The sequence below is a fragment of the Salmo trutta genome, chromosome 2, assembly GCF_901001165.1.
Source record: "Salmo trutta chromosome 2, fSalTru1.1, whole genome shotgun sequence".
NCBI lineage: Eukaryota > Metazoa > Chordata > Actinopteri > Salmoniformes > Salmonidae > Salmo > Salmo trutta.
Window position 1 is genome coordinate 8,521,932 of NC_042958.1, and position 21,722 is coordinate 8,543,653.

General features: G+C 40.1%; 2 protein-coding genes across 2 annotated transcripts; one reads left to right on the forward strand and one right to left on the reverse strand.

Annotated features, from left to right (window-relative positions):
- Positions 1–373: 373 nt before the first annotated feature.
- LOC115149981 (chorion-specific transcription factor GCMb) lies at positions 374–5,480 on the reverse strand. Its single transcript, XM_029692824.1, has 5 exons — positions 5,210–5,480; positions 4,540–4,792; positions 3,062–3,174; positions 2,478–2,603; positions 374–1,340 (listed from the first exon to the last, which is right to left on the reverse strand). The coding sequence occupies exons 1-5, from the start codon at positions 5,303–5,305 to the stop codon at positions 396–398; spliced, it is 1,533 nt and encodes a 510-aa protein (XP_029548684.1). The 5' UTR covers positions 5,306–5,480; the 3' UTR covers positions 374–395.
- Positions 5,481–10,412: 4,932 nt separating this feature from the next.
- On the forward strand, positions 10,413–15,479 carry LOC115149988 (synaptonemal complex protein 2-like). The gene is made up of 4 exons (XM_029692837.1): positions 10,413–11,361; positions 14,567–14,653; positions 15,242–15,302; positions 15,405–15,479. The coding sequence occupies exons 1-4, from the start codon at positions 11,227–11,229 to the stop codon at positions 15,425–15,427; spliced, it is 306 nt and encodes a 101-aa protein (XP_029548697.1). The 5' UTR covers positions 10,413–11,226; the 3' UTR covers positions 15,428–15,479.
- Positions 15,480–21,722: the final 6,243 nt, after the last annotated feature.

Sequence of the window (21,722 nt, forward strand, 5' to 3'; positions counted from 1 at the left end):
AAAAGCAATTTTTTTGTTTTCATGAATTTTTAAGATGTTGCCAATTTTTACTTTGCAGCTGGCCCATCTAGCAGAAATTGCTTAGTTCTGCCTCCAGGGCAAGACTCATGACAATAAAGGTCAACCTGCATAATAACTCATTTGTGGCTTTTCCTTATGCATTAAATGCAAATTGGGAAATGTTGTGAATATCCTAGATCACTGTCATCACTAGCAGTCCAAATGTATTCCAACACCTCAAATATATAAATAACAATAGATATTCACAAACCTGATAAAAAAGTGTCAATAAGTCTGTTCCAAGTGTTCTTTCTGACCATTTGTATACAGGGCACAACTATCAAATATACTCCTCTGTCATATCTCCCTCTTCTCTGCTCTGTTGGTGTGAGTTATTAGTACCCTACTCCGTCATACCTAAGTGGATGAGAAACCCTGTCGGGATAGCTGTTGGACGCGTAGCTGCTGTATCGGTAAGTGTCACAGTTCTCTGCCCTCTCGATTTTGGCTGGCAGGGTTTCCGGCTGGTACGACAGTGCCGATTTGATGACCCCGGAATCTTCTGGAATCTTTAGATCAGAGTAGGAGGAGGGCGAGGTGTCCTCGAGCAAGGAGCTGCAGTTGGGGACGCCCTTAACTTCGTACATGTTATCGCCGTATTTGACCACGGAGGGCTTGGGGCAGGGCTGGTAGGACACCTTGGTGGTGGTGGTGATGATGGTCTGCAGGGAGGCGGGCGTGGCTGGCACTGGGCCCGTCAGGGTCCTGCATGGATACTCACTGTTGTAGTAGTGGTGGTTGGCGTTGCCAGGGAGCTGCCCATATTCACCCCGCTCCCCGTATGTCCCCTTGCCCAGGATCTGCTTCCAGCCGTGATGCTTGCTGCTGGGCGCGTCGTGGCTGCTGCGGTCATGGCCCGAGAGGGTGCCGGTAGTGTGGGGTGTGGTGGTGCTGGTACCCAGGCCTAAGCTCACCTTGCTGGGCTCAGGGGCCTCTGCCTGGTGGCTACTGGGGTCCTTGTAGAGGGCTGTGTAGGAGCCAGAGCCTAAATAGCCAGGCACAGCAAAGTCGTAGCTACATGGAGGCCTGGGCATGTACAGACGGTGGTTGGCCGGCTTCTGGAGTGTGGAGGGGTTCTCGCCCAGGGTGGCATGGGAGTCGTAGGCAAACTTGTAGGGCTCAGGATTCTGGAAGGGCGGGTAGTGCTGGGTCTTGTAAGGCTCAGGGTTCTGGAAGGGGAAGTTGGACTCAGCGATGATGCTGAAGCGGTCAGGGCCCTCCATGCAGGACAGCTGATGCAGGTTGGGGAAAGGAGCACCCAGGTCATGGTATCTCCCAGTCTGAACAAGTAACAGTACACAATAGTACATATTAGTGATAGGCTAGTCAAGTCCACTGAATCTAAGGGAAGAAATGGCATGTGTGTATTTTTGAAAATTCTTTACTTTTCAATCTCCTTGTAGGTGCACGGGGCTCATACAGAAAGCAAAGGCAACAGTGGCAATACAAATCTTCCTATAGGAAAACAATTGAGAGGAACCATCCACCTCTGGCTAAGCAGGTAGACATAATTCAGAGTACATACAGTTGAAGTCTGAAGTTTACATACACCTTAGCTAAATACATTTAAACTCAGTTTTTCCCCATTCCTGACATTTAATCCTAGTAAAAATTCCCTGTCTTAGGTCAGTTAGGATCACCACTTTATTTTAAGAATGTGAAATGTCAGAATAATAGTAGAGAGAATGATTTATTTCAGTTTTTATTTCTTTCACCACATTCCCAGTGGGTCAGGCGTTTACACACACTAAATTAGTATTTGGTAGCATTGCCTTTAAATTGTTTAACTTGGGTCAAACGTTTCGGGTAGCCTTCCACAAGCTCCCCACAATAAGTTGGGTGAATTTTGGCCCATTCCTCCTGACAGAGCTGGTGTAACTGAGTCAGGTTTGTAGGCCTCCTTGCTCGCACACGCTTTTTCAGTTCTGACCACAAATTTGCTATAGGATTGAGGTCAGGGCTTTGTGATGGCCACTCCAATACCTTGACTTTGTTGTCCTTAAGCCATTTTGCCACAACTTTGGAAGTATGCTTGGGGTCATTGTCCATTTGGAAGACCGATTTGCGACCAAGCTTTAACTTCCTTACTGATGTCTTGAGATGTTGCTTCAATATATCCATATAATTTTCCTCCTTTTTTTATGGCGGTGTTGGAGCAGTGGCTTCTTCCTTGCTGAGCGGCCTTTCAGGTTATGTCGATATAGGACTCGTTTTACTGTGGATATAGATACTTTTGTATCTTTAAAAATGACTCGTGTCATGCACAATGTAGATGTCCTAACCGACTTGCCAAAACTATAGTTTGTTAACAAGAAATTTGTGGAGTGGTTGAAAAACGAGTTTTAGTGACTCCAACCTAAGTGTATGTAAACTTCCGACTTCAACTGTATATGACCATGGAGGGTAAATGTTCTTACATCTGACTCTACCAGCCTCCTCTTCTGGGAGAAGTGTGGAGAGGACATTTTCCTCTTCACTGCACTTCTCCGGACCTCCGTCTCAGACTTACTCTCAGGTCTGGCATGGTCATGGACTCCCTTGGCCTGCAAGCACATCAACACATACTACGATTGTTACTTTCTTGAAATAATTTAGAAAATCTTTGGTCACACACTTGAATTTTTTTTACACAGAAGCTCATAACCAAAAAAAAACGGTGTTTCTTGTTTTCTCCTTTATCGTGAATTCAAGTTATTTGCCTTCAGATATTATTAATCAAGCATCAAATTTATGAACCCACGCTATTTGCTAATTCATTGTCAATTTTTCTTTATACTGAAACCTTAACACTTTACTTGAAGATTTGCTTATAAACCGCTAAACATCTATAGTGTCAACCATCACATGAAGTAAGTACAAAACAGCTATTGTACATGATCTTCATTGGTAATAAATGCTTATATATGATGATCAACAAACAGGTTATTCATGGTTTATGAGGAAAGAAGACCTTTAAATAAAGTGTTGCCAGAATCTCAGTTGAGAATATGAGGCCACAAACCTGGAAGAATATTACTTTTCCATCTATTCTCCAGAAGTTGGTGACGGGGTAGCCACTGTGTCCTCTACATGGCATCAGCTCCAGGGCAGAGTTACAGCTGGGGCACAGCTTCTCTGGAGAAAAAACACCAGTACACACAACCACACAGTTTTAAACAACCACACAGTTTTAAACAACCACACAGTTTTAAACAACCACACCGTTTTAAACAACCACACAGTTTTAAACAACACAGTTTTAAACAACCACACAGTTTTAAACAACCACACCGTTTTAAACAACCACACAGTTTTAAACAACCACACAGTTTTAAACAACAACACAGTTTTAAACAACCACACCGTTTTAAACAACCACACAGTTTTAAACAACCACACAGTTTTAAACAACCACACCGTTTTAAACAACCACACCGTTTTAAACAACCACACCGTTTTAAACAACCACACAGTTTTAAACAACCACACCGTTTTAAACAACCACACAGTTTTAAACAACACAGTTTTAAACAACCACACAGTTTTAAACAACCACACAGTTTTAAACAACACAGTTTTAAACAACCACACAGTTTTAAACAACCACACAGTTTTAAACAACAACACAGTTTTAAACCACACAGTTTTAAACAACCACACCGTTTTAAACAACCACACAGTTTTAAACAACCACACAGTTTTAAACAAGGCCATATTACAATTTATTCACTCCAGAAGAAATGCTTCATTTGATTTTGCGTTTGGCTTCCCTCTGGGCTGATAGTATAAAAGCAACTTTTGTATTCAAGTATTGTACATTTATTTATTAACTATTATACTTTTCTGGATGTGAGAGGAAGATCATAGTGTGGGGAGTGGTCACAAGTGAAACAATGATTTAAGGAAATTACAAAAAAATTAAAATTAACATTATTTTAAATGAAAAACGTATTTTTTTCAGTCAGACCAACAATATTGTTTAATTGAAGTTGTTTAACTAGGTGTTCTGTATATAAAGCTGTGTATTATGTTAGTATGATCATTATAGTCTAAGCACACTAAGAACCTAATTGCTTTTTCAAAATAAAACCAAGAATGTTTTCCATACATTTTGGCTGCTCCTGTGGGCTAATCTCGATTTTAGCCAACTTAATTTTTATTACTACCACATAAGTGAGGATATTATGATGAAGCAAAAAGTGTCACATTTTCTATAGTGTGTCAAGGTAATGACTGAATGAAGGAGTCACATGAAGCCTACCAAGTGTTTAGACCAGATGAAAAGTTGAATATCTCGTTCCAGAGTGGGGTTATATTCTCAAAAACAGTCTACATAGTCGACAGGCCCAGTAAGTAGGCTATCATTGTGAATACTTTGATACAGCATCAACAGCTGCATTGTTAATGTTACAGAGGCATAATGTTTTCATCCTTTTTCCGATGAGACGCGTCGGCAAGTCCACACCATGCAATACAGATGTGTATAATGCGCTAACTCACTTTGTTGTTTTTGTCGTGCTTTGTCGCAAATCGCCGGTCTGAGCTGGAGTTTGCTTCCGTCTGCCAGGGTGCAGTTTCGACCGCAGACTACGACGCCCAGGCAGGACTTCTTGAGAATCTGACAGTTGTGGTTGTTGGTGTTCCGCATAGCCCATCCGCTCAGGTGGCGCTGTGCGTTCTTGTCCTCGCCATTGTAGATGTAACGCACATAACCATCCGTCCACTCCTGAAACGCGTCATACTGCTTTGTGTCCTGTCGGAATTAGGGGGACATATACATTCCTTACTTTAAAGTGCTTTCTAAATGGATAATAAGGCTATACACGAAAAGTACAGGCCAATGATTAGAATATACCTGGCTTGCTGCAATACGTTTTGATTGTGGAGAGACCCGAAGATATGGCCACAAAGCGCAATGGAATATCTGATAGCTGAGTTGTGAAAGCATATTAGGCAAATCATGACAATCTGCGTGCAAACTAATTTATCCTGAACTTCGTATATCTTTAGGGTACAAATTGAAACAATGATTTATTTCGATTCAACCTTGACATATTTTGATTTAATAAAGTATCAAGTGATATATAATTTGGAAATGTAAATATCTATCATTGAATAGCCTATAGTCTAAAGCATAGCGTAACCTGTCATATGAAAGATTTTGACATACCTGAGGCAGTTTTGGGTCGTTGATATCCCACGTTAACTTCATACCGAAGGAACAAACACAGTCGGAGTCATCAAACTGTTCCGAGGACTTTGACATCTTGTAAGATTCTCTCAATTGTACGATTTTGGAACTTGACTCAAAGCAGGAACCATCAAAAAGCCTACAGGTAGCGTCCCCTAGCCGCGCACCTTGTATCCCCTGTTTTTATCGGTCTTAATAATCCAAGGCTCCCTTGCGTCCTGAGTAGTGTTTACGTGAAGCCACGGGAGTGGCAAGGTGAATGACTACAGGTTAACGCTGTCTCGTCTATGTAAAGGAGGAGGAGGAGGAGGAGGCAGGACTAGAAAGTATGTCTAGCCTCAGCTCTGTTGAGGCTGAGCACTGTGCACTTTCAGTTCACCTGATCCGTGGCACTGACCTCCACTTATCCTACTGCGTGGCGGTTTCCCCGAGCATTCCTTCCAAACACTGTGTATGTATGAAACACCAAAAGCAATTAACTCTGCTGTAGCCTATATCTATGTATGTTGATCTTGAATACACGTAGACGTCATGAAATTACACAAGGCCGCTGACAGACGTTTATTTATCCTTCGAAGTTCTTGTGTGGTTTTTACTCTAATTTTAATTGTTTTATTTGATTTTCTTATTATTATTACTATCTATATTTGTTTTATTGTTATTATTATTATTAGTAGTAGTAGTAATAGTAGTATTATCACTGCATAGTTGGGAAAGAGCTCCCAAGGTGAGAATTTCACTGCATCGTTTTAAACCTGTTGTATCCTGTGCACGTGGCGAATAAACGTTGAAACTTGAAACGTGAAAACAATGGGACCTATTTCGATTATGCTTGCAGTTCTGACAGGAAAAGTATCTGTGTCGTAAATGTCAAACCTGTTGGTAAGGATTAACGATTAGCACATAAATCAGCAAACATTTATGCGAGTCATCTGAATGTGAAATAACAACGCAGTCTCACAATCACGAATTAAGCCACACCAAAACGCACGAAATTTGCTGTAATGAATTATGTGCATATATGCACGAATTGATTGTGAGGCTGAGTTGGAAATAACCACATTCAAAGGTTACACAAGTAACCTACAGTGACAGGTGTCAAGTGATCTATCAGAGATCATTAGGACTTGTTGTATGTAAACCTTAAACCGTACTGACGTGTAAACATCATAACAACCGGGGCTGCACATTAACAACAAACAAAGCATCAGTCATGCGGCAATGTTAACGAATTTCATGTTTCAGCGGATAGATTTTCGTCCGGATACACCCATGTCTTTACGCATTTACCTGTTTGTTTTATTGTGGAATGTTAATCACTTTTCTTTTATTCGGGAATCTGATCAGGCATGGCCATAGTTTGGATTTTTTTCCCCCGACATTGTTTTACATTTGAAGCATGTCAGTGTTTCCATTAGCCAAATTGGCACTGTTACGAGGCTGATCAAAACGTAGGCTACGTTACTCTATACGATTTGATGCATTTTTTTTTTTCGATTATTATTTTCCTTCAAGTGAAATCTAAACATATTTGCTGTCCATTATTCATTGAGTACATTCCCTTTTCACAGAAGGCCTAAGTAGTGTAATCATTAGGCTACCGCTTAACAGCTGTTGTTATATTTACCTACAAATGGCGAAGCACACGACACAATATAAATGAATAGATTGTATCTGTCACTGTTTGTAGATCAAACAACCAAGCGTGCCATTTGTTATTGAAGGGCGTTATTAGCTATTACATTGCATAACAGTAAATATGGCAGTTGAAGTGAAATATATCATAACTGTGAAAGTTCAATTTTAATTGATTAAAATTCAAATGTTATCAACATCTTTAGATGTTTGTGTTTGCTATTATATGCAAATGATCGAATGCCTCCACACAGAAAAAAAATCATATTTTACCCCCAAAAATACTTCGAATACAATAATGAATTAAAATTGCTGTCTTTAACAAATAGGAATAACAATGATTACAACATGATTTATTTATTTTGACTATGGTCTTGTAGGGGCGTCTTTTCAAGCGGTTCACTAATTTGATTCACCTGTGGCAAAATTGTCCCTATAGCTACATTTACACACTGCAAATTATGATCGTAAACTTGTTCATTTTTTAAACAATGAAATCAAATTGTTTCTTTAATAATTAGAGTAGCCGAAAAAAACCGGTTCATGATATTATCGTAAAACATGGCAAATTATCAAAATATGTTTATATTATTAGCCTACGATTTTAATTAAACACGAAAAACACCATCGTGAAAAGGACCCCATTGACGAGACCAGCAGTGTAAAGCAATAACTAGCCTACAGTATAGTCCTATGTATTGCATCTATATTGATCAAAACCAGGCATATTTCACATGTTCTATCATTTGGAAATCATTTTTGGAGGAGGCTTTCGTCAGTAATAATGTTGTAGCCATCACAGCATCACTTCTGAGGGAGAAAGCCGTTTGGTTAACAGGTTTATTTTCTCACGTCCACATATTCATTATGTTACAGTTAACCCTTTGTGGGTTTGACATTCTTGCCAGAAGTAGGATAGCCTACTTCCAACAACATTACTAAAGCATCTTGGTTCCACGAGAAATCTGTTGAACAGTTCTGTTAGAATTATTTTTTACATTTTCTCTCCCTCTATCTCCTTTTTGTGAATTGTAGGAACTTGATAGAAGTGTTCAAAAGCGTCACTCAGCTTTTGAGAGCGAGCGCCATTGATGATGCATGTCAGACTGATGAAGACTGCTTTACCTGCCTGCTCAGGAATGGTCTCATTAAGTATCTAAGCAAGCAATAGTTTTTATTTTTTAATCTAAAAAAAATGTATTTAACATTCCTACATTTTGTCCTCTATTGGGTGCTGTGTCTGTTTGGCTGTATGTTGTCCTGTGTGTTTGTTCGTGACCACATGTTGACGTGGTTTGAAAGGGCTGTAGACTTCATGAAAATTGAGGAATACAACGGCATGAAGGACCTGCCAAGGACCTGCCTTATTGAGGCGTCTATGATTGTTTTTCTCCTGATAAGCATGTGAGGTGTCATTTTGTACATACAGTATGTATATATCATATTTTCTGTAACTACTACATGTGCCCATCTCATTGACATCAAATTTTTATCACTCTCCCTCCCTCTCTCCCTCTCTACTGCACCTGCTGTCTCGACCTCTGAATGCTTGGCCATGAAAAGCCAACTGACATTTACTCCTGAGGTGCTGACCTGTTGCACCCTCTACAACCACTGTGATTATTATTATTTGACCCTGCTGGTCATCTCTGAATGTTTGAACATCTTGAAGAACGATCTGGCCTTAATGGCCATGCACTGTTATAATCTCCACCCGGCACAGCCAGAAGAGGACTGGTTCCTGTCTTGGTTTCTTCTAGCTTCCTGCCTTTTAGTGAGTTTTTCATAGCCACCCTGCTTCTACATCTGCATTGCTTGCTGTTTGGGGTTTTAAGCTGGGTTTCTGTATAAGCACTTTGTGACATCTGCTGTAAAAAGGCTTTATAAATACATTTGAATGAATTTGATTGATTTTGGAAATAGGTCACTGTAATTCAGGGTTTCCCAAACTCGGTCCTTGGGACCCCAAAGGGTGCACATTTGGTTGTTACTCTAGCACTACACAGCTGATTCAAATAATCAACTCATCATCAAGCTTTGATCATTTGAATCAGCTTTGTAGTGTTGGGGCAAAAACCAAAATGTGCACCCTTTGGAGTCCAGAGGACTGAGTTTGGGAAACGCTGCTGTAATTATATCTACTGCCACGCACGTCCTGGTCATAAGTGTGGTTCTTTCAACAGTTTTCAACTACATCTTTATTGTTACTGTTTGACCTGACGAAGATCCGGTTCGGATCGAAACGTTGTCAGTAAAGCGGTGAATTGGGAGAATTGGGAGCAACAGTGTGCGGGCCTTCCTGTTCTTTACAAGCGTGTGAGGTTCCACCGTACTTCCTGTACCAGTCTGTGTGTCTGAATATTAAATCAAGGGGCACTCATGTACATCTGAAAATATTGGATATGTTTAAGCAATATATCAATTACTTCACCTTGCCTTATGATAGGCTGGGTGGTCTGTTTGCCGAAGTGCTTACCTAATGTCATTTCAGATCTGAGGCAGGGCTCTCCAACCCTGTTCCTGGAAAGCTACCGTCCCGTAGGTTTTTGCTACAAGAGGGTATCTCTCCAAGAACAGGGTTGGAAGAGCCCTGGTCTAGCAACCTGGTCCCAAAGCAGTTCTTATTTTTCTGTACATAAAATCCAAGAGACTCCATTTAGTATGACATGTTTCGTATGGTATGTATTAATTTGTGTATGTCCATCACCCATTGTAAAGGTCGTCGTATGAAAGGGACCAAGGTGCAGCAGGTTGAGTGCTCATTTTAACTTTTCATTTAGAACACTGAAAACACAAAACTGCACAGTAATGCCGGCTACGCACAGCAATGCACAAACAACACCTTCCCACAAAGGGACAGGTGAAAACAGGGCTACCTAAGTATGACTCTCAATCAGCAACAACGATGTACAGCTGTTCCTGATTGAGACCCATACCAGGCCAACACAAAGAAATACACAACATAGAAAACCATAGAAATACAAAACAAGAACATTACCCAAAAACCCCCGGAACACATAAATCAAACACCCCTCTTACATAAATACATTTACCATTAAACCCTGAACCACATAAAACAAATACCCCCTGCCACGTCCTGACCAAACTACAATAACCAATAACCCCTTATACTGGTCAGGACGTGACACCCATTTCATATATGTTATGAATTACAATTCGTATTATGTTTCGAATTTGCAAAACATACAATATGTTAAAAATTTGTGAATGTACAATATGTTTCAAATTTGTGAACGTACAATATGTTACATATTTGTGAACGTACAATATGTTACAAATTTGAAAAACATATGACATGTTACCAATTCTAGCTAGGTGGTTAGGTTGCTAACGTTGGCTAGCTGGCTAACGTTAGGCTAGGCTAGGGGTTAGGGATAAGATTAGGGTTAAATTTAGGAGTTAGGTAAAAGGGTTAAGGTTAGAGTTAGGGTTAGGAGAAGGGTTAGCTAAAAGGGTTGAGGTTAGGGTTAGAGGAAGGGTTAGCTAACATGCTAAGTAGTTGCAAAGTAGCTTAAAAGTAGTAAGTAATTTAGATGTTGCTAAAATGCTAAGGTTGTCTATGATGAAATTCTAACTCGCAACTTTGGGTTGCCAGACAGTCGCGTTATACGCCCACACATCCAGCCCATTCAACCACCCTGCTTTCCATTTGTCTTAAGTAACCGTCTATCTTATGTAACCATACCAAACGTAACATATCATACTAATTTGAGCATCCCAGATTTACAGTTATTATGTTACGTCTAGTGAATGAGACCAGGCTGGGTCTAGGGCAGGGATGGGATGGGAAACTTTGATGGGGGTGGGGGCCGCAAGTTGCCCATTCCTCATCTAGGTGGTACCGGTCTTGTGATTGTTTTGGATTAAATACTAATATTTCCATTTTCCAGTTTTTCTCCTCCTGTGGAAGGTGAGTTTTTTCCCATAATTTTCATCATTCCACGATTTGCATCCCTTGCTTTGTTTATGCTGGTAGCTACAGTCATGCTGTTTGCTATTTGGGGAAAGACTGAGGTCAGCTCACCAGCATCTTCCTGCTGCATGTTGGGAGTGGTTGGGACTGACCCAGAAGTCACATTTGGTCTGAGTTAAGAGGTAAGGCAGTAAGTGCAGTTAACAGTTGAGAGAGACGACGTTGGCTCAGAAGGTTAGGAAGGACGCCATTTTGTTAACTACAAAGTGAGACTGTCTAATAGAAAAGCAAGGAAAAAGTTTGTTTTACAGTCTGTTCATCAATGATGTCACATTTGATGATGCTTACTAAAGAACAGAATATATTTTCAAAAACAATAATTAACACCCTGCAGTTCTATTGATGTTAAATTGTTCTTGTCTCCAAAATGATGAAACTAATACTCTACCATAATACACCTTTTCTATCCATTCAAGCTGTAAGGTCGATTAACTCGATCCTCAACAATACTACAAAAGAAGAAGCAGAAACCAAGCCTGGCCAAAGATCATTGTCTACTCCTGTAAGTTTTCAGTCATGTCAGATTCCTGTGATTAGAAGGTATACTATGATGGAGAGGAGGAGAGACCATTCCAACATTGACTGTGATGTCTGAGAATGTATTGACCCCTAGAGGATAGATTGTCTACACTGTCTGCATTTTCTTTTCCTCAGCAGGGTCATGTTCATTAGGCACCTTGCGAAAGAAAATAGACGGAAAAAGGGAGGGACTACTGTATCTGGACTTCCTTTGCAAACCGCTTCAAAATGTTTTCCGTTGCATGCCCTAATGAACACGAGCCAGTAGGTTATTTCCACATTGACTATGGATCTGAATTCTCCAACCTTGTATAGATAGATGCAGATCACTTGTTTCATCATCTTCCTCCTTTCATTTAGTTTTCACATCAGGATTTACCAATACAGTCATGACATCACTCACACACATCCTGAGAATTGTGGTGCAGTTTGTCTTTTTTTTTTCAGCGAGCAATTTGCAAAAGTAGTTCAACGTGGGCGGTGAATCACACAAATGTTTCAGTTATTGTTTTTATGGCATGCAATTAATTTTATGAAAAATGGATAGTTGTCTGGGAATGTGACTTTGGCAGTGGTTTTGTTCAGACTATGAGATGCAGGTGGTCCTCTCTGAAGCACTCTGTTGAATGACCATAACGAGGTCCAGGATTGAGCTGGCCAACAAGTGGTTCACCAACCCAGCTTTTGCAGAGAGCTTCAACGCAATAAGCGATTGACACATAATATGTTTCTCATACTGTGTAGACTCTAACTCTGAGTTCTTCACTAACCCATTAAGAAATTAACTGCTGATAGTGGTAGTCAAAGATGAATGTTGTCATTTGGGGTCAACAATAAATGCATGTCTTACCTGTCAAAGAATACAACTTTTCTCAATGAAGTGAACATCTCTTTTGGAGATGAAACAAGGCTAGTTCCACATTCTTAAAAAAAAAAATTCAAACACATACCTCTTGTTGCACAAGAAATTTAAATAAGTTTGACTATTTCTGTAAAGAATATATCACACAGAACAACAGTTTCGGATGGTTAGATAATGACCTATCTACCTCATGGTTAGATAATGATCTGTCTACCTCCTGGTTAGATAATGATCTGTCTCCCTCATTGTTAGATAATGATCTGTCTCCCTCATGGTTAGATAATGATCTGTCTCACTCATGGTTAGATAATGATCTGTCTACTTCATGGTTAGATAATGATCTGTCTCCCTCATGGTTAGATAATGATCTGTCTCCCTCATGGTTAGATAATGACCTGTCTCCCTCATGGTTAGATAATGACCTGTCTCCCTCATGGTTAGATAATGACCTGTCTCCCTCATGGTTAGATAATGATCTGTCTCCCTCATGGTTAGATAATGATCTGTCTCCCTCATGGTTAGATATTGATCTGTCTCCCTCATGGTTAGATAATGACCTGTCTCCCTCATGGTTAGATAATGACCTGTCTCCCTCATGGTTAGATAATGATCTGTCTCCCTCATGGTTAGATAATGATCTGTCTCCCTCGTGGTTAGATAATGACCTGTCTCCCTCATGGTTAGATAATGATCTGTCTCCCTCATGGTTAGATAATGACCTGTCTCCCTCATTGTTAGATAATGACCTGTTGCCCTCATGGTTAGATATTGATCTGTCTCCTTCGTGGTTGGATAATGATCTGTCTCCCTCATGGTTAGATAATGATCTGTCTCCCTCATGGTGATGTCACATTCCCCTGCATCAGAGCGTTTCTGGATACCACTGAAACAAGCACAGCAGCAGTTCCTGAATCACTGATCCAAAGTCAGAAGATGCTGTCATATGGATGACTTAAAGTACCTGTAACAATTCCGTAACTACAGACGCTGGGAGACGGGAAGTAAGTACAGGGTGAAGATTTAATAATAAATAGACATGAAACTAAACAAGAACAGCATCTGGACAAGAGAAACAAAACAACATCAATGCAGACACGGGAATGAAACTGAGGAAGTGACAGATATAGGGGAGGCAATCAATGACGTGATGGATTCCAGGTGAGTTCGATGAAGCGCTGGCGCGCGCAACGATGGTGACAGGTGTACGTAACGATGAGCAGCCTGGCAAACTCGAGCGCCAGAGAGGGGGAGCAGGAGCAGACGTGACAGTACCTGCCCAGTGTTTCCAGATTTCTATGAAATATTGCCTATAATTATTTACAATATGAATAAAATAGTTTTCCTTTCAAATTTTTACAAATTATGTTAAAAAGCAGCTTTTCTGTGTTGGAATGGTGTGGGCATACCCCGAGAAAAGAATGGTGTGGGCGTATACCACGCAGAAAAAATATTCACGCAAATAGACCGCTGATTGGCCGTCTCAGGGAAATTACATCATGTTCTAAGAGAAAATAGCAAGTATTTTTTTAAGCAATCAGTTTGAGATACAAGTTTGAGGTGGGGTTTTTGAAGTGTTTCTTCTCCAATATATGCTTTGGCCACAAAAATGAGAATAGGATGAGTCAACAACATTGTTTGGGTATGAGTAGGGCTGTACCGGTCATGACATTTTGTCAGCCGGTTATTGACATCATATGAGTTAACAGAATATTAACTTTTAAAAGTGAGATTTTCATTGGGCACTTACGTTAAGTTGACATAGGTGGACATATGGATGACTTAAAGCTGGAATCTGTACCTGGTGAAACAGCCACGTCTGTTTGGAATATTACAACAACATAGAAGTTACTCCAAACAACAATCACAGTATTTTTCCCCTCTATGACATCATTGCACGCGCGCTAGAACACCAGAATAGGTAGTGCACACTTTTTTTACCATGCTGTCATCAAAAAAATGTAAACATTAACAAAGGCGCTGGAGCAAACCGTTTTTCACCTTATGCAGAGCCCAGCTTTAAGGTGACATACGTCAACATATGGATGAAACCCCAGGTAAGATAAAGATACATGTATGGCAGTTATGACACATGCGTCTTATTCCAAAGCTAACTCAGGGTCCATCTCATGTCAGCCATAGGTACTTCCCCAATGGGGTTTGACTGGGTCTGATATTCCTCTCAGCCATAGGTACTTCCCCAATGGGGTTTGACTGGGTCTGATATTCCTCGCAGCCATAGGTACTTCCCCAATGGGGTTTGACTGGGTCTGATATTCCCCCCAGACAATTATGTACATAACACTTATAAATGAATATGTGTCCATAGATTCAGCTGTTAATGTCAGAGGATGAGAAACTGAAGGACTTGAACCTTGGATCATCCTGCACTAGCTTTTTGTCAAAAGAAACCGAGGTGAGACTGACCAGACAAAATGTGACATACACACACATACACACACCAGCAGCAATTGGGAAGCAACTCTGAAAATGTAGTTTAACAAGCTACCCTTCAGAAAAACATAGTTTACTTAACTAAAGTAACTTTGAAAAAGTAGTTCACTACATCCAAATTATTTCGTGATAAGATCACTCTGGAGTCAGATGTTTACAGAATGTCTAATTTAGCCTATTAAACACAAAAACGATGTTTCAAATGAGAATTAGGCAGGTCTGATGCCGAAAAATAAAGGAAATTCTTTGCAAATAAAGTAGTGTACAGTTCCAAAAGTTAGCAACACTGCTTCGTGGCAAAAATGTATTCACTACAAAACACACTATCAAGATTAGAATTTAGTTCAACTACCACCAAGCTACTGCAAAATGTAGTTACATTACTAGTTGAATTACATGTAGTTTACTGCTCCCTAACACTGCACACCAGTGTACATCAGTGCTAATGTCACTGGTGTTTACTTTAGTGGGTCATTACAAAATTACAATATCACAAATGAGACTTCTGAGTTTGTGTTTTACGCCCTTGCCATGTCCTCTGGTGTTACAGGATTCACTGTGGGAGTCAATCCATTTGATCAGAGAGGACGTCTTCAGGTACAGCGTGCGTGGTGAGTGAATAATTACCCCTGATGTTTTCTCTATCAGTTTGATGCATTTTTTTTGTCTGAGAAGTACATTATTAGTATTCTTTAACATGCTTCTCTCTCTAGACTGTGATGATCAGACAGACTGACTGTTCACCTGTCTAACCCTATCACCCACCACATGACCAAGGGAAACATGGGCCAGATCATCTAAGATTCCAAGCATGACATCTTGGCTGCTACCCACAGGGTCTTTGAAAGCAAATGACTGCTGGTAACCCCTAACGTGACAGTTGAATTATTAGAGCAATGCTTTACAAATTAATTTACGAGCATGAGAAGCCAATGAAAAGAGCTCATGAATGTAGGCTACACCCTAGTCTTCTATTTCCCCCAGCAAAGAATATCTTCAGAAAACCACTGTGATCTGATCTGATACAGAATATACAGGTTATACTATAGAAAACTGGATTCATTTCCACTGTAAAAGAATGTATGAATTTATGAAATGTATTTTGCCACTGTAGATCTCGACGTGCTAGCTGCAATGTGTGTGGCAGATATATGTGGCAGTCTATGGTTATTTCTGGTACATTGGACTACATAGGATTTTTTTAAAATGAGCATCTGATTGTTTTTGCCAAGGTCCCCTATTCTGGAAACTGCAGGCAGCGCAGAGGTACCACACATGAAGGGGTAACGTAACCCTACTCGGTGGGCTTCCATTAGCCTCATAATAGCACACATGAAGGGGTAACGTAACCCTAGTGTGGGCTTCCATTAGCCTCATAATAGCACACATGAAGGGGTAACATAGCCCTAGTGTGGGCTTCCATTAGCCTGGTCCCATGCTGTATGTACTGTTGCCAACTCTGTCAAGCTATATCATTACATGGCACGTGGCAATAGGAGAGTTGAATGCTTTACTTACAGTATGGGAGTACTAATGATTGTTCTGTGCTTTAGATCCCTGCTGTAAAACAGACCAGTCTGACAACATCTGTCTCAGTGATCACAACAAAATGCTGTGTTTCAATGGTTCACCAATACTGTACTCCAGTATGCCATGTTGCCGTCAAATACAGTAAAGTTGCTGTTTGTTCTCATATCATAGGGAAAGAAGTGGAACCTCACAGGTGTACATTTTTTCAAACTGGGTGGCAGCTCTGACACTGAGGTTGGCTATTTGATTGTTGTCACCTTCCCCCAATGTCTGCTGTAATGCTATTTGAGCAATGCTTTCAACGAGACAATGAGTAGTAATAATTAAGACAGTGGATCTACTGACTGTTGGTTATGTCGTGATCATGTCCAAGATCAGGATGGAATCCTGCCACCTTCTGGAGACCAAAGGAACCACTGCCTGTGAGGTCAGATCCTGTTGCTGAAAACGTCTGCGCTGCTTCGAGTCTCAGCATCACCGCATGTGTGTTAAGGTCTGACTGCCTCAGGTCACTGTCGAAGTCACTGAGACTATTGGTGCCACGTATACAGACTTGTCACATGTCAGGAAGTCAGAGAATGTTACATTCTTGACCGCTTTTAAGAGGTACCAGGTCAATTTGTGAACAGAGTACTGCATATATACTGTTTACTGTGTGAAGACCACAGGAGGATGGTGAGGGGAGGACGGAATGGTATCAAACACATGAAACCATGCATTTGATGCGCTGGATGCCATTCCTATTGTATAGACTGTTCAGTGTAGACTGGGGTCACGTCTACATGGTATACCGTTGTGGTCCAAATGGATGTCAAAAGTTGATTTTAGCTAACTTTTTTCCTAACCATAAACTAATTCTCCTAACCTGCAGCATAATTGTTCTAAAACTGCTATGATAAGTCAATTTTGGAAAAAGCTGTATCCCTTCTAGACAAAACTGTAGTCTGTATATTGTATAGAATGTTTAGTGTATACAGTACACTGTTTGGTGTAGACTGTATATTGTATAGAATGTTTAGTGTATACAGTACACTGTTTGGTGTAGACTGTATATTGTATAGAATGTTTAGTGTATACAGTACACTGTTTGGTGTAGACTGTATATTGTATAGAATGTTTAGTGTATACAGTACACTGTTTGGTGTAGACTGTACATTGTATAGAATGTTTAGTGTATACAGTACACTGTTTGGTGTAGACTGTATATTGTATAGAATGTTTAGTGGGTCAAGTACTAAACCACTTTCCTCTCAAGGGAAACTGTGTGTTTGGTTATATTTCCTACTAAATATCTCGTTGGCTGGCCTTCGCTTCATAATCGTCGCCAAACACATTGGCTCCAGGTCATCTACAAGACCCTGCTAGGTAAAGTCCCCCCTTATCTCCGCTCACTGGTGACCATAGCAGCACCCACCTGTAGCACGCGCTCCAGCAGGTATATCTCTCTGGTCACCCCTAAAGCCAACTCCTCCTTTGGTCGTCTCTCCTTCCAGTTCTCTGCTGCCAATGACTGGAACGAACTACAAAAATCTCTGAAACTGGAAACACTTATCTCCCTCACTAGCTTTAAGCACCAGCTATCAGAGCAGCTCCCAGATCACTGCACCTGTACATAGCCCATCTATAATTTAGCCCAAACTACTACCTCTTCCCCTACTGTATTTATTTAATTTATTTTGCTCCTTTGCACCATATTATCCATATTCTTTATATTTTAACTTTGAACTTTCTTCAAACTACAAATCTACCATTCCAGTGTTTTACTTGCTATACTTTATTTACTTTGCCACCATGGCCTTTTTTGCCTTTACCTCCCTTATCTCACATCATTTGCTCACATTGTATATAGTCTTATTTTTCTCTACTGCATCATTGATTGTATGTTGTTTTACTCCATGTGTAACTCTGTGTTTTTGTATGTTGTCGAACTGCTTTGCTTTATCTTGGCCAGGTCGCAATTGTAAATGAGAACTTGTTCTCAACTTGCCTACCTGGTTAAATAAAGGTGAAATAAAATAAATAAATAAAAAATAAACATCCTTGTGTCACTATGCTTTGTGCTGTCTGTTCAGTCTGTGTGTTTGTTTTCCAGGTGGCCAGGGACAAAACCAGGCTCTTCAGCAGTCTCTCTACTCTGGTGGGTAAGGCCATAGTCCCAAACACTGTCTTGTCTGTAAGACCTTTACAGCACACCTCACTGCTCTGTCTGTTCCTCTTACTCACAAACCAGTTAAATGTTCAGTTGGTTATATTAGTCACAGTTTCTGTGGTTCTGTCTTCTGATTCTGATGTTGAAACTGTATGTGTAGTTGCTGATTCTGATGTTGAAACTGTATGTGTAGTTGCTGATTCTGATGTTGAAAGTGTACGTGTAATTGATGATTCTGATGTTGAAACTGTGTGTAATTGCTGATTCTGATGTTGAAACTGTATGTGTAATTGCTGATTCTGATGTTGAAACTGTATGTGTAGTTGCTGATTCTGATGTTGAAACTGTATGTGTAATTGCTGATTCTGATGTTGAAAGTGTATATGTAGTTGCTGATTCTGATGTTGAAACTGTATGTGTAGTTGCTGATTCTGATGTTGAAACCATATGTGTAGTTGATGTTGTCTCACAAATAGCAACACCTAAGATGAATCTACTAGTTTCAGAGTATTAGTCTAGTGATAATTTATTGTCAGTTTCCATGTCCTAATGTGCCCACAACTGCTCTACATCCTCAACACACTCCATCCCAACTAACAAGGACAAAAATAAGCAAAATGTTTGCTAAACGATTTTCACTATTTGATCAAAGTCCTGTATAAGGCAGGGGTACTCAACTCTGACCCTATGAGGTCCAGAGCCTGCTGGTTTTCTATTCTACCTGATAATTAAATTACACCCACCTAGTGTCCCAGGTGTAACTCTGTCCCTGATTAGGGGGGAAGAATGAAAAAATGCAGTGGAACTGGTTTCGAGGTCCAGAAATGAGTGTGAGGGGTATAAGGGTATTGCACTCTGAATGGGATTCACTGCTAACAATTTGTGATTTGTGATATCGTAACTCTTTTCCACCAATTTCATTCAAACTGTAGCCCTTGCAGTTGTTTTGAAACATTCCTCTTTTGTAGGAATGAATAAGGTATTGAATTTTACTGATATCCTTTACAGTGTAAACTTAAACAGTGGCGCAGCAGTCTAAGGCACTACATCTCAGTGCTAGAGGCGTCACTACAGACCATGGTTCAATTCCAGGCTGTATAACAACTGGCTGTGATTGGGAGTCCCATAGGGCAGAGCACAATTGGCCCAGCGTTGTCCGGGTTAGGGTTTGGCCAGGGTAGGCCGTCATTGTAAATAAGAATTTGATCTTAACTGACTTGCCTAGTTAAATAAAGGTTAAATAAAATGTAATAAAACAAGGGATCCACCCTCCCCCTCATGAGGCCTGCAGCAGTGTCATCCCATCCCAGCAGGCCATATGTAACTACACCAGGAAGAAGCCCAAAACCATTGGTACATTGGTATAGACCACACCCTGCTGTACAGCGTCTAGTAGACACCCTGCTGTACCCTGTCTAGTAGACACCCTCCCGTAGACCATTTAGTAGACACCCTGCTGTAGTCCGTCTAGTAGACACCCTGCTGTAGTCCGCCTGCCCATCACTCTCTTATACAGTTCTCTCAGTCCTCTCCCAGCAGCGCAGACGAGACCTCTGTCGTCGAGGTAACACGAGTCTCTCTTACACTTTAGGTTTAGAACTCTATGGCTAGTCACAGCCATAGCCCTATTGCACCTAGGCTACCAGACATTCTCCATAGTTATAAACAGTAGAGGGCACCCTTACCACATTCTGACTACCAGGCCATTTTGAAATCGTCAACTAGGGCTCATAACTCCACGCCGTTAGCCTGTTGGGCAGTGTCAAAATGTGTATGCCATGCTACGGTATGGGATCTGGGAATCTGTACCTATTTAAAAAAACATTTTTACAAAATACAATAGACAACTTAACATTTCACAGACATGAATCCACTAAACTAGACATGACGTTGGCTGGGACTTAATGCCCATCTCAGAAGATGAATGACGAGAAAAGCACCCAACTCAGAAGTATATGAATTTCAACAAACATTAATGACATCATACTTGCTCAAACCTACATGTTCCCTCCGTATCCATACTCATCTTGTTTGTTCTCATAATTAAAAAAAATCAAATGTTTTATCCTTTGGATATTTCAAGGGCTTGTAATACTTTATACCACAGGCTTCAAATCTGTAGCCCACATTTTTTTGAAATAATAATCATTTTGATTCATCCACTGTCTTAAGGATGGAGGATCATTTCATTTCCAGTTAAGTAAAAGTTTTTTCAAAATTTTTGACTAGAAAATAATGGTCCAACCCATAAGGTATCTCACCTCACCCTCATGTACCATGTCTTTAAACATGCAGATAGATGGATTAAAAGGTAACTTGCATTGCAAAGCTTCTGAAAGACAACTTTCTAACTCCGCCCATAACTTTTGGACTTTATCACTCACAGAAGGCATGAATTATTGATTCATTGTTTGTTTTACACGTAAGACATGACTCTGCCGTAGGGTTATAGAATTTGTGAATTGTGTCACTTGTATAATGAATACTGTATATTAGTTTGTACTGGATTAAGCATACATTTTAGTTAACTGTAATTTTGTTAGCTATGTTCCAAAACTCCCTCCATCTTTTGCCAATATCAGTTATTTTTAGGTCTTGGTTGCAATAGTTTATATTTTTTTCAATGAGACTTAGTTGGATAGGCTACCTTTTTTTCTATGAGATTGATAGTTGGATAGGCTATCTTGAAGGTTTTGTATATCTTATCTATGATATGAGTATCATTTTCTGATTCAAATAGGATCCCCTCAATATTGCTTTGATGTCCAAAACAGTTCAGATTGATGTCTGCATTGGTCAGTCGAAAATAGATTTTTAATTCTGTCATGGAAATAATTATATCGCCTATTAACAAGTCATTTACATCCAGGATGTATCACATCCGGCCGTGATTGGGAGTAGCATAGGGCGACGCACAGCGTCGTCCGGGTTTGGCCGAGGTAGGCCATCATTGTAAAGAAGAATTTCTTCTTAACTGACTTGCCTAGTTAAATAAAGGTTAAAATAATAATAATAATAATAATACGTTTTTACGGTTTCGATGCCTTAAGTTTTCCATGTGGGCCAATATATCAGTGAATTCTGGAAAGCTATCCAAGGATTGTTCCATAGGGTAGTGGTTTTAGGGAGTGATATTGGTTCTTGAAGAATTTGTTAAATTTCTTTCCATATTGTTATATTGTTCTTAGCTTTATCCTTGAAAATAGACATGTTAAATGCACATAAGAGGAACAATATGTACAGTGCATTCGGAAAGTATTCAGATCCCTTGACTTTTTCTACAATTTGTTACGTTACAGCCTTATTCTAAAATGGATTAAATGTTTTTTTTTCACTCATCAATTTACACACA

Coding starts and splice junctions, on each gene's coding strand:
- LOC115149981 (XM_029692824.1), bottom strand. CDS start 5,305: ATGTCAAAGTCCTCGGAACAGTTTGATGACTCCGACTGTGTTTGTTCC. Junction 2,604..3,061: donor GAAAAGTAATATTCTTCCAG/GTTTGTGGCCTC, acceptor ATGTGCTTGCAG/GCCAAGGGAGTCCATGACCA. Junction 1,341..2,477: donor GGAGGCTGGTAGAGTCAGAT/GTAAGAACATTT, acceptor TTACTTGTTCAG/ACTGGGAGATACCATGACCT.
- LOC115149988 (XM_029692837.1), top strand. CDS start 11,227: ATGATGAAACTAATACTCTACCATAATACACCTTTTCTATCCATTCAA. Junction 11,362..14,566: donor AAAGATCATTGTCTACTCCT/GTAAGTTTTCAG, acceptor ATGTGTCCATAG/ATTCAGCTGTTAATGTCAGA. Junction 14,654..15,241: donor TTTTGTCAAAAGAAACCGAG/GTGAGACTGACC, acceptor CTGGTGTTACAG/GATTCACTGTGGGAGTCAAT.